We start from the raw sequence: 13729 nt of genomic DNA on the forward strand, positions 1-13729 counted from the left end.
GTCACTGTTTCCATGTAGAAATTATTAACTCCTTGCTCTTGGAAAGGAGAATTACTTTTAGGAAGTAATTCGTTTTAATGAAATCTATTTTCATAGAGTAATACTTCCATCTGGTGGTTTTTCTGAAAATTACAACAGAAGACTTGAAGCATGAGTTTTTCTTTATATAGATAACAACATTACCTATTGTTGCTTATAAAGCCAGATGAAATTACATCAAAGGCTGTCTGTGTGTCAAAAATTTTATTCTGTAATTTTCAATAATTCAAATGTGAATGGCCTTGGGGATAATAATAATTTATATATTCAGTTGTTTAGTTCAGACCATATCTAGGCTTCCCTGAACTGAAAATTAGTAATGGGGAAATTGATAGTTTCTCAATGAACAATTAATTGCTTTCACGTTCGTGTGTATAGAGGTTAGGAAAGATTGTGAGAATTTGCTGTTATTTTAGATTATTACTGTGGAATCATGACAGTCGATTTTCTCAGAGAAACAATTACTGATTTTACTTTCTAGTACCTTGTATTTTATATTAGCCTAGTTATAATAAATCACATTTTCCTAAAATGATAAAACATAGATATAAACTTGAAAACAAGTAGAAACTACAAATAAACTTCCACCTGTTACCATGAGAATTTTCAACACATTTTTTTAACCTTTTCTTCACAAGTTCTACTTAATATTTTACTATAGCCAAATTGCCTCTTAAGAATATTCTTGTGACTTAAACTTTCCAAGTTTGTAGCCCAGGATTCTGTACTTGGTAGAATATGTTCATTATCTTGGAGGAGGATTGTGATCTGATTACTTACGTTTTGGCCCAAATTATACAAAATCTATTAACCATGTCAGTTATTAGTATAAATTAACCTTATTTCCTTTTTCTATTTGGCCATAGAAAGTTTGAAATAAACAAAGTTTAATGATTTGCGGCTTTCTGGTGACTTTTTAAGAAAGATTAAATTCCTAATGAATTTTGTTTGAAATCTGTTCATTTTCATATTGCAGCCAGTCGGATGATGATTCTGGGTCAGCTTCAGGCTCTGGATCTGGTTCCAGTTCTGGAAGCAGTAGTGATGGAAGCAGTAGCCAGTCAGGTAGCAGTGACTCTGACTCTGGATCTGAATCGGGCAGTCAGTCAGAGTCTGAGTCAGACACTTCTGGAGAGAACAAAGTTCAAGCAAAACCACCAAAAGTTGATGGAGCTGAGGTAATAAATAAAGTATCCAATGAAGGAAGATTTATAACATGATTCTCTTTTTTTAAAAAACATGTTTTTATTGATTTTAGAGAGAGAAGAAGGGAGAGGGATAGAGAAATAGAAACATCTGAGAGAGAAACATTGATTGGCTGCCTCCTGCACGCCTTCCTCCCCACTGGGGATTGAGCCACAAGTTGGGGCATATGCCCTGACTGGAAAACATGCGCTGACCAGGAATTGATCTGGGGACCTCTTGCTTCATGGGTTGACACTCAACCACTAAGCTACACTAGCCAGACAATTTATAGCATTCTTTATCTAGCTTTTATAAACGTTAATTTTAATTAAAATTTACTTTCAGTGATTTTCACTTATGGTTAAATATCTGTGGAATAATTGGCTTGGAAGAGAATATGTAACTATAAAACATCAAATACAAAATAAACACACACCAAACCTATTCTTCTTTGTGAGGCAGACATTGAGTTTCATGTTTAGTGTCCAACAGATAAATACTAAAGACTTTGTGAGATCTTTTTGTTACTTCTACAGTGTCTGATCTCTACTTTCAAGATCTTCATGGAGATACTTTATTGCTAGTAGCAGGAGAACTCTGCTTCCTTGAAGATAACTGATAGAATAAACTAAGGGACATTCTGTTTGTAAAAGCTACTACAAGACTTAATAAAACTTGTCTACACTTCATAATAGCATATGTAGTATTACTTAGAGATCCAATCCTAAGATGCTTGGACCAGAATATAAATAAACACATAGCTTTTTTCATGGAGAAAATATTGTCAGGAGAAAAAAAAAAGTTCTTAGTAATGTAGCTGATTTGCATTCTGACTTAAGCTCTTCATGTTTACTTCACACCAATTAGAAAAAATAAGCAGCCATACTTGGAGTAACACTGGTGTCTCATATTATCACTTTGTTTCTGAAAGTTAACTTGTAACACAAAAGAACATTGTCTATGAAACTTGCATAAATATTTATATGCAACTAAAGGTCAACATTTTATCTTTATTAGATTGCACTAATATTACATGTGAGTAAGGAAGGTAATCTTTATTATTTGGAGGCAGTGAAAATGTTGGTAGTGCTTTTCAATAAAATAACCTCTTTTCAGTTTTTTTCAAAACTTTATCCTTTACTGGTCCATATTTCTATTATAGTTTTGGAAATCCAGCCCTAGTATTCTGGCTGTTCAGAGATCCGCAATGCTCAAGAAGCAGCAGCAGCAGCAGCAGCACCAGCAGCAACAACAACAACAACAACAAGTTTCATCTAATAGTGGATCAGAAGAGGTGAGTTTTCATTATGAAAGCTAATATTTTAAAAGATATGATGCCTAATTATTTAAGTAGGAAGGTACTTAAGAGATTATTAGAAATAATAAGTGTTTTTAAAGGATAGAAGATCACTACATTTAAATATATGTATCAAGAGTCTTGAAATAGAGATTTTACCTAATAATTGTACTTTTAAGGATTAATCCAAAATAAGAAATGGAAATTGGTGTGCATTTGCTCATCAAAGCAAAACTAGAAATAAGCTAAATGTGAATACCAGGAAAATACACATACGTATGTGTTTACACATATATGAATGAAGAAATAATATACTGTTTAAATCATATTTATACAGAATATTAATAAAATTCTCAACATATTTTTAAAAGAATAGGCTGCAGCTATAAATGCTGTAGTTCCTATGTGCATGTGAGCCTAATAGGGGAGAAAAATATTAAAATTTGACATATCAACAATTAAGATTCTTTATTGAGGTCATACTAGGCAATAATAATGGTCTCCAGAGTTGATAGATTCATTTTTTCAATTACAGTTGACATTCAGTATTATATTGTATCAGGTGTACATCATAGTGGTTAGACATTTATATAACTTACGAAGTGGTCCCCTCTCCCCTAAGTCTAATATCTACCTGGCACCATGCATAGTTATTACAATACTAGAGGCCCAATTGCGTGAGGAGGTGCCCTGCCTCTCGCTGTGTGAGGAGGCACCCCACGGGCCGCCTAGAAAGTCAGGCTGGACCGTCCCTGACTTCTGCCCCAGGCCCCCCTTGCCCCCATGCCTGTGTCCGCTCCGGGCCGCCGGAGCTGCTGCACTTGCTGGGGCAGGATCCCCTTTCTCTGCTCCAGGCCTCACCTTCACCTGTCCAGTTGTCCCGATAGGGTGTCCTGGCCTAATTTGCATATTACCTCTTTATATATTAAGATTATTGACTATATTCCCTGTGCTGTAATTTACATCTCTGTAACTCTTATAACTGCCAATTTGTACTACTTAATCCCTTCACCTTTTTCTCTCAGCCCTCTAACCTTCCTCCCATGTGGCAACTATAAGTTTATTCTTTGTATCTATGTTTGTTCCTGTTTCTATTCACTTTTTAAAAAAAAATTCCACATTTGAGTGGAATTATGTGGTATTTGTCTTTATCTGACTTATTTCACTTAGCATAATATCCTCTAGGTCCATCCATGTTGTTGCAAATAGTAAGATTGCATTCTTTTTCATGTTAGAGTACTATTCCATTTTATATATGTACCACATCATTATCCAATTGTCTATCGATGGGTACTTATCTTCGGTATTTTATATGCAATGTTCTTTTTTTGTTTTTATTGATTTCAGAGAGAGGAAGGGAGAGAGAGACAGAAACATCAATGGTGATGTTTGATCCGCTGCCTCCTGCATGCCCCCTACTGGGGATCAAGCCTGCAACTCAGGCATGTGCCTTGACCAGGAATTGAACCTGGATCTCCTGGTTCATGAGTCAGTGCTCAACCATTGAGCCACACCAGCGGGGTATTATAGCCTTTATTTTTAAAGTCTATTTTGTCTGATACAAATATAGCTGCTCCAGCTTCTTTTCATTTCCTTTTGCATAAAATAGCTTTTTCTATCTCTTTATATTCGGTTTGTGTGTGTCTTTCAATCTGAAGTGGGTCTCTTGTGCATGTTGCCAAATTGTTGTCTTATTTTCTTCTCCATTCAGCTGCCCTGTCTTTTGATTGGAGCATTTAATTCATTCCATTTAAAGTAATTATTTATAGATATGTGGTGACTGCCATTTTATTTGTAGTTTTCATCATTTTTTTAACTCCTTAAAGAAGTCCCTTTAACATTTCTTATAATGCTGGTTTGGTGATGATAAACTCCTTGAGCTTCCTTTCTCCTTTCATGTTAAATGATAGCCTTGCTGAGTTGAGTAATCTTATTTGTAGGTCCTTGCTTTTCATCATTTTGAATATTTTATGTCTGTAAAGTTTCTGTTGAGGGAGCTCCCTTATATGTAACAGATGACAGATTTTAAAATTTTGTACAAAATGCTGACATAATGTTTACCTAATTTCACTGGCTATATTATAAATTTGAATAGAAATGTTATTGATCACTTTATGTGCTAATGGTATAAACATAACATGGGAAAAAGAGGTTTTATATTTACTGTTACTAGCAAAGTGAACTTTAAATAATATGACAAGCAAAAATTTGATGTGATGGTTAAATTGCAATCATTAATAACATTAACTTTGATTATTTTTTTCCTACAGGATTCCTCTAGCAGTGAAGATTCTGATGACACATCGAGTGAGGTCAAAAGGAAAAAGCATAAAGAGTATGTGATTTTGTGCAATTCATTACTTGCTCTCATATCAAGAAAATCCTAATGATTCTGTATTTCTTCCTTTATTAGAAATTGTTACCAAAAATGGACTTTTGTAAACTCTTGGTTCATGACATTTGATTAGGTTAATTTAAACCATTAATTATTTTTTAAATATATTTTTACTGATTTCAGAGAGGAATAGAGAGGGAGAGATAGAAACATCATTGATAAGAGAGAGTCATTGATCAGCTGCCTCCTGCACACCCCCCACTGGGGATTGAAACCCCAACCTGGGCATGTTCCCTGACTGGGAAGCAAACCATGACCCCCTGGTTCATAGGTCAACGCTCAACTACCTAGCCATGCCTGCTGGGTTAAACCATTAATTCTTAACATTTATTTTTCTGTGATGACTTAAGGTTTTTGTGCTACTTGTTTATCTCCTATAACTCCTCTCCCTTATATATTTTTAAACTTCAAAATATCTGCTTATTGATAATGTCAGAAAAATCTTAACTTCAGTATAAAGGTGTAAAGGATCAACTGATGATGGATTTGGGGTGATTCTGTTAATTTATGGTAACAGTTATTCTTACTATCCATCTGCACATGAAATTTACTTTATAGAACTCATTTAGGAACTCACTATAATTTCTTCAAGTATTAGAAGTACTTTAGATTCTCAATTCAGATATTTAGATGGTCTGAGTTTTTTTCCTCTCATTGTTTTTAAAAGCATTTTTCTATTGTCTCTTCTTCAATTTTCTTTGATATTTTGCATTTTCACTTTGATATATCTAGCTTTGAATCTGTTACTCTGCTTTTGCATCTAATCTTATGCATCTTTAATATGAAGATGCATATCTTTTATTAGTTTCTGAAAATTCAGTCATTGTATCTGGATATTTTCTCTCTCTAGTACTACTATTAATAGATGTAAATTTGTCTTGGATCATATCCGTTGTATATATTTATTGGATCATCTATTCTATCTTCCATGAATCTTACTATATCATGTGTTATATCTTTTTATTTCTATGCTACAATCTGGCTAATTTTCCCAGATCTGTCTTCTACTTTACTAAGTTCATTTTCAACTATTGTGTCTCATCAGATATGTAACTCTTCTCCAGTTAGTAATTTCTAAACTCAACATAGGTGCAAGCAAAGAATAAGAGTAATGTCGGGCCGTAACCGGTTTGGCTCAGTGGATAGAGCATCAGCCTGTGGACTGAAGGGTCCCAGGTTCGATTCTGGTCAAGGGCATGTACCTTGCTTGCTGGCTCGATCCCCAGTAGGGGGCGTGCAGGAGGCAGCCCATCAATGTTTCTCTCTCATAAATGTTTCTAACTCTATCTCCCTTCCTCTTTGTAAAAATCAATAATATATATATATTTTAAGAAGAGTAATGTTGGATGATTAATAGACTTGCTTGGATATAAAAATCATAATTTATATTATAAAAATATAAAATGGAGATTTTTCATATATTCTGCCACTTGTTACTGCTAATGTGTAAACTCTGAAAAGATTTCAAGCCGAAACCGGTTTGGCTCAGTGGATAGAGCGTCAGCCTGTGGACTGAAGGGTCCCGGGTTCGATTCTGGTCAAGGGCATGTACCTGGGTTGCGGGCACATCCCCAGTAGGAGATGTGCAGGAGGCAGCTGATCGATGTTTCTCTCTCATCCATGTTTCTAACTCTCTATCTCTCTCCCTTCCTCTCTGTAAAAATCAATAAAATATATTTTAAAAAGAACAAAAAATCCTCAACAAAATAAAAAAAAAAAAGATTTCAAGATAAAAAAGAATTTGTTTCTCTATTATGTTTTTATTATAAACCAGATCTTATCATATGTACTTGCTTATGTAACCATTAACATAGTCATTAGTACAAGAGATTCAGAGCAGTGGAGTAGAAGCAGTGACTGTGAGACAGTTCTTATATAGAACTCAGTATAAATCTTTTATTCGGAATTTATATTATGGCAGAATATTAAAATGTGCGTCCACTATTTTGTTTGTACATGTTGATTGGAATTAGACTAAAAATAGTAATGTAGATAATAATTAAAGGTTGAGATGGGCTGATTTTTCAGAAATATATTTTCCCATACTCTGTTTTAAGTTTTTTGATGAACATGTACTATTTTTTAAAATCAGTTTTGAAGCGTATATTTTTAAATTCACTATCTCCAGATAATTGTAAGAGATTTGAATTTTTGTTTTTAAGTAGGTAAGTATGATCAATATACAATATTTTAAAAATTAAACCCTGTGTTTCTTAAAATTAGTATACTGTTTTCATCCATAGTGATAATCAAACTAACATTTATGTATGGCCATTCATTGAGGTATAAAGTAAATGATTAACAAAACTCTGGAGTTATGGGAGAAATCTATGACAAATATTTTCTAGAATGTTTTTCTTTTTCTACAGACACAAGTGTTTTTAGTATGCATGAAAGCAACAATATTTTTAATATTTAGAATACAATTTATTTTGTTATTTTTGTATTTTATCAGATAAAATTTGCAATAGGATGTAAATATAAATAAATGTATTTTATATATTTTATGTACAGTGAAGATTGGCAGATGTCTGCATCAGGATCTCCATCTCAATCTGGTTCAGATTCAGAATCTGAAGAAGAAGGAGATAAAAGCAGTTGTGATGAAACGGAATCTGATTATGAACCAAAAAACAAAGTTAAAAGTAGAAAACCTCAAAATAGGTAAGTATGTTCTCGATTTGCTGAAAATTGTTGGTTATAGAAGGTATTTATTCTTTTTCTATATAGTTTCTCAACTCTGGTTTTATGACATTGTTTCTATAAAACACCTCTCTCTCCCTGGTCTTTCCTAGATCTAAGTCAAAAAATGGAAAGAAGATCCTTGGACAAAAAAAGAGACAGATTGATTCATCCGAGGAGGACGACGATGAAGATTATGATAATGATAAAAGAAGTTCTCGTCGCCAAGCAACTGTCAATGTGAGCTATAAGGAAGATGAAGAAATGAAAACAGATTCTGATGACCTCCTTGAAGTCTGTGGAGAGGATGTTCCTCAACCCGAGGAAGAGGAATTCGAAACAATAGAACGATTTATGGATTGTCGGATTGGGAGAAAAGGAGGTATTTAAAAACAAAACACATTTACTGTTTGGTGGTTTCAATAATATTACTAGATTAATAAAATATTTCTTGAAGATTTTTTAATTTTGAAAGCCAAGATTGTAGATTTTCTTCTGTTTTACTTATTTGCTGTAAAATATACTTTGCATTGCTTGAGTATTTTCTTCCCAACAAATAGGTATTTAATCTCAGTTCATGTATTTCAGATAAATATAAAATTTTTAACCTGTGTATTTGAGTTTTTCTGTTGCCATGCCTAAATAATAGTTATATAGGTACTTTTGATTTCACAGAGTTTGGTTTTTTTATTTCTTGTTCTGATTTTGGAGAGTTTTTTTTTTTTAATGTATTTTTGTTTTACTTCAAATATGTAGGTTAATTTTCCTTATCTTGACATGCATTTTTCTCCTTTTTGTATTATCGAATAAAACGGTAATATGCTAATTAAACAGGACATCTTCCATATGGCCTTCCAGGCATCCTTCCGGACAAAGCCATGGTGGCGGGGCTGAGGCAGAGGCGGTTAGGGATGATCAGGCCGGCAGGGGAGAGCAGTTAGGGATCAGGCCAGCAGGGGAGAGCAGTTAGAGGGATCAGGCCATCAAGGGAGAGCAGTTAGGGGGATCAGGACGGCAGGCAGGTGAGTGGTTAGGAGCCAGTGGTTCAGGATTGCAAGAGGGACATCCCCTGAGGGGTCCTGGATTGGAGAGGGTACAGGCCATACTGAGGGACATCCCCCCCTCCCCCATGCACAAATTTCGTGCACCGGACCTCTAGTCTACACTAATAAAAGAGAAACATGCAAATTGGTGTCACTCCACTACACCCACCAGCCAATCAGAGTGAGTATGCAAATTAACCCAAAAAAGATTGTGGTTAATTTGCATACGCAGGCATGGAGCGAAGACTGAAGACAGCGTAGAAGGAAGCCAAGTGCTGCAGAAGGGAGCAAAGCAGTGGAGAAGGGAGGGAGCAGAGGCAGCGGAGAAGGGAGCGAAGCCCACCTTGGCGGGTTTCACTCCCTTCTCCGCTGCTTCACTCCGGCTGCAGGAAGCCCTATTCTTGCAGGAATCTTTCTGCAACAGGCCTCTAGTTGAGATATAATTGACATATAGCATTGTATAAGTTTAAGTTGGACAGCATAATGATTTACCTGTATTGCAAAATAATTACCACAATAAGTTTAGGTAACATCCAATAGGTCATAGATACAATAAATAAAAAAGGAAAGAAAGAAAAATTTCTCTAGTGTGAGAATTTTTAGAATCTGCTCTCTTAGTAAGATGTAGTACATAGACACAATGGAATACTACTCAGCCATAAAAAAGGATGAAATAGCGCCATTTGCAACAGCATGGATGGACCTTGAGAGTATGCTAAGTGAAATAAGTCAGTCAGAAAAGGCTAAGAACCATATGAATTCACTCATGTGAGATATAAAACTGAAACTCATGAATACAAACAGCAGAGTGGTGATTGCCAGAGGGGGCCCTAATATATGGTGACAGGAGAAGATTTGACTGGGCCGTGAGCACACAGTGCAATATACAAATCTTATAATATAAAAACCCACACCCGAAACCTATATGTTCATGTTGACCAATATCACCCCAGTAAATTTAATTTAAAAAAAAACAAAGAATCTACTCTCTTAGTAACTTTCAAATCTACCATATAGCAGTGTTGACTATAGTCATTATGTTATACATTACATCCTAGTACTATTTATCTTATAACTGGAATTTTGAACCTTTTGGCCACTTTCATCATATTCCTCCCACCTCTGGTAACTATAAATCTAATCTCTTTTTCTACTAGGTTGTTTGGTGTTTTTTTTTTTTTTTTTAAAGCTTTTGTACATGAGAGCATATAGTATTTGCCTTTCTCTGTCTGACCTATTTCACTCAGCATAATGCCCTCAAAGTCCATGTCACAATGGCAGATTTCCTTTTTAATGGCTGATAATATTCATATATATATGTGTGTGTGTATATCAAACTTTCTTTATCCATTCATCTGTTGCTGGATGGACACTTAGATTGTTTCCTTGGCTTGGCTATTATAAATGATGCTACAGTGAACATGGGAGTGCAGATATTTCTTTGACATAGTGATTTCAGGCATGCAGTTTTTAAAAATGATTTTAAGTTATTTTAGTTTCTAATTATCAGTCTCCCAATCAACAGTTATTGTATATTGCTGTATACTCTTAGGTTTGCCACTAAGTTTTGACCTTGTTTTTTCTAATTTTAATACTGAAGTGATTAAATTAGATAATTTTTCTGTTCTAAAATTCTGAGTTTTTATTGCATACATATAATGTAACTTCACATAAATTCCTGTGCCCTGATATTTGACTTAAGAGAGCATATAATTTTTCTATTCATATTCTTTAATTTTTGAGTTGAATGGAAGTATTCCTATAACAGAATTACAGGGAATGTATTGTGCTTTGCTTTTCAGCTACTGGTGCTACAACAACCATCTATGCAGTTGAAGCAGATGGTGACCCAAATGCAGGATTTGAAAAAAACAAGGAACCAGGAGAAATCCAATATTTAATTAAATGGAAAGGATGGTCCCATATTCACAATACTTGGGAGACAGAAGAAACCCTTAAACAGCAGAATGTTAGAGGAATGAAAAAATTGGATAATTATAAGAAAAAAGATCAGGAAACAAAAAGATGGTAAATATGACATGTATTATTAATATTTTTATAGATTTAAGATTATTACTAAGGTTTTTATTAACAAGGAGTACATGTTACTGATAGTTTTTTGGGGGACAGTTATTTAGGCAAGATTTTGAAGCATGTTCCTTGCTTTAATATTTCAGGTTGAAAAATGCTTCTCCAGAAGATGTGGAATATTATAATTGCCAGCAAGAACTTACAGATGATCTGCATAAACAGTATCAAATAGTGGAGCGAATCATTGGTTAGTAATAAATGTTTCTAATTAAACATCTGAAAAAAAGCTTAAATTTACTGCTTACACATTAAACACAGTAGCTTGCTTTTATGAAATACTAGAGTATTTTAAAACATGATTAATTTTTGTGTAGTTTTTAACAAGAATTATTCATTGGGTAAGATTTAATTTTAAACAAAATTTGATTTATCTCACAGCTCATTCCAATCAAAAGTCAGCAGCTGGTTATCCTGATTATTATTGCAAATGGCAGGGCCTTCCATACTCAGAGTGCAGCTGGGAGGATGGTGCTCTCATTTCCAAAAAGTTTCAAGCATGTATAGACGAATATTTTAGCAGAAATCAGTCAAAAACCACTCCTTTTAAAGATTGCAAAGTGAGTATTATTTGACATTTTTAATATTGAAAATGTATTTGTGCATCTTAAGTATTACAAGTCCAGGTTAGAGAGTTAGATCCTGATTTTGGATAGGCTAAGAAAGAGAACTACTTGGTTGGTAAATCTTACAGGAAATGATATTCCTGTAATTACTGTGTGATCTTAGATGTGGCACTGTCTTTTAGCCTTGGTGAGCAAAACTGTGTCAGAAAGATGATAAATTGGTGGTGGTAGTTGTGGTGAGTAAGTTTAGGACAAAAAATAGAACATCCTCTGGAAACTAGGTGTATATGATTGGTTTAAAAGGTAGTGAATATTTTCTTTGAAGGTAGGAAAGGAAAAGTCACGTATCTATAAGGTATCCTGGCCTACCATGCCTAATATAAGATCTGTGTACTTTAAGTTATTATTAGTGATAATTTTGGGGTCTAAGTACCACTGGAATTTCTTATTACAAGATTGAATTAATAATGGTAACTTAGAAATCAGAAATCCAATAGGAGGGTAAGCCAGTTTTATGATTTATTTCTATGTCAGGGCTTAGCAGTGCTTAAAGTAAATGGATAACATAGCTTGAAATACACAAGACCCAAATATTTCATCAGGAACTTAATTATCTTTTTAATTTTTCATTCAAAAGGAGGGCAAAATGTTTCACTGTATGTTCTTGTTATAATAATAGAAGACAGTCTCCTTTAACTGAATCAGGTATATTTTGAGTCATGGAATTTCTGAATTTGATTTGAGATGATATTTCAAAATTTATGGGAAAAGCTGAGATTTTTCATCCTTTAATATAATTTCTTACATTTAATAATTTTTCATATTAACATTTATTTCTACTAAAGGTATTAAAACAAAGGCCAAGATTTGTAGCCCTAAAGAAGCAGCCATCCTATATTGGGGGACATGAAGGTTTAGAATTAAGAGATTATCAACTGAATGGTTTAAATTGGCTTGCTCACTCTTGGTGCAAGTAAGTGTATTTTGAATCATCTGTTCAATTTGAGAGGGTAAGATTGTTACAATTATAGGATTTGGAAAAGATTCCCCAACATAAAGAATGAGTCCCTTTAGTATTTATATGCAGGTCTTTGAATTGCTTGTACATAAACAGTACTTATTACATACTAAGAAGAAAAAGTAATGCCGTTTTTAGTTTAACCTGTCACAGTACTTAAATTTTTATTCATCTTAAACTCAGAACATATATATTCCTATCCCACAGTAGTCTTGGACTATTTCTCTTCTTCCCAGTTATTTCTAATACCCGGTTAGCCCTTCCATTTTTTCCCCTCTCTCCCATGTCCACTGCTCCATTATTAACAATATAAGGTGACTCTAGGGTGCTTTTTTTTTCTTTTTTAACTTTACCATAGCTATAGTTTTTCCTGCTATATGTTCTTCCTACTTTTTACTTAATATATTCGAACTCTACCATTGGAAGATGGATTGAGTTCTTGGCTACATAGTTGATTAATTGGAAAATACTTTCAATTTCTAAGATTCTTCTGCCCTAAAATGGTAAACTCCCTCTGCTTTTCTTATACCTTTACCTTTGTTATTTATAGCTAATAAAAGTGGTATATTGTATATAATACCTTTCAGATTAATTTTATTTAACTGGTCATATAAACTTATACTTGAATTATGTAAAAAGTTTCTTTGTAAATTTGAATCTTTATTGCATACATGATTTTTGTTTTTAACTTTGTAGAGGAAATAGTTGCATACTTGCTGATGAAATGGGCCTTGGAAAAACAATACAGACGATTTCATTTCTGAACTATTTGTTTAATGAACATCAATTATATGGACCTTTTCTATTAGTAGTACCACTCTCCACTCTCACGTCCTGGCAAAGGGAAATTCAGACATGGGCTTCTCAAATGAATGCTGTGGTTTATTTAGGTGACATTAACAGTAGAAACATGGTAAGTGGTGTCTTCACAAATTTATGAAATATAGGCATATTTTCTTTGAAGAGGAATATTTCATTTGTTTTTTGGTCTTAGTTTCTAACATAGAACTTGCCAAAAAGTAAGTGCTCAGTACATTTTTAATTGGCTGTAATTAAAAATCAAATTTTGGTTTAGTGTTACTTTATAGATTATTTTTTCTTTCTAATGGAAAATTTCAAATATACATGAAATCCAACAGAAGAGTATAATAAACCTTCATGTGCCTATCTCCAGCTTCAAAGTTTTAACTCATTGCCAGTTTTGTTTCATCTGTACCTCTACCTGGTATTTTCCTCCCAATTATTGGGAAGCAAATCACAGATATCATATTTCATCCATAAATGTTATTAAATGAGTTAATCACTAGTGTTGTGTTAACTTTCTTCAGTGAAAAGTGTACAGTATTAAAAGACCTGTGTGCTTTATTTTATAGAAGATTTTGATACATTTTACTTACATGGTTAATAGCTGGTTGG

General features: G+C 33.8%; 1 protein-coding gene across 11 annotated transcripts in view; it reads left to right on the forward strand.

Annotated features, from left to right (window-relative positions):
• CHD1 (chromodomain helicase DNA binding protein 1) overlaps window positions 1–13729 on the forward strand; it is a 72327-nt gene that overhangs the window by 17748 nt on the left and 40850 nt on the right. For 10 of the 11 annotated variants that reach the window (XR_002828028.1, XR_002828029.1, XM_006081192.3 and 7 more), the window contains exons 2-11: window positions 1016–1217; window positions 2387–2518; window positions 4792–4856; window positions 7431–7580; window positions 7712–7980; window positions 10444–10669; window positions 10819–10919; window positions 11111–11289; window positions 12141–12268; window positions 13010–13226. Coding sequence is in view for 9 of the 11 variants with exons in the window: in XM_006081192.3 (XP_006081254.1) it covers window positions 1016–1217; window positions 2387–2518; window positions 4792–4856; window positions 7431–7580; window positions 7712–7980; window positions 10444–10669; window positions 10819–10919; window positions 11111–11289; window positions 12141–12268; window positions 13010–13226 (1669 nt within the window). In the remaining 2 variants the exon portion in view is untranslated. The remainder of the gene's footprint in view (window positions 1–1015; window positions 1218–2386; window positions 2519–4791; window positions 4857–7430; window positions 7581–7711; window positions 7981–10443; window positions 10670–10818; window positions 10920–11110; window positions 11290–12140; window positions 12269–13009; window positions 13227–13729) is intronic. The other variant, XM_023749717.1, reaches the window with a different exon arrangement.

Source organism: Myotis lucifugus, unplaced genomic scaffold (assembly GCF_000147115.1).
Source record: "Myotis lucifugus unplaced genomic scaffold, Myoluc2.0 scaffold_0, whole genome shotgun sequence".
Taxonomy (NCBI): domain Eukaryota; kingdom Metazoa; phylum Chordata; class Mammalia; order Chiroptera; family Vespertilionidae; genus Myotis; species Myotis lucifugus.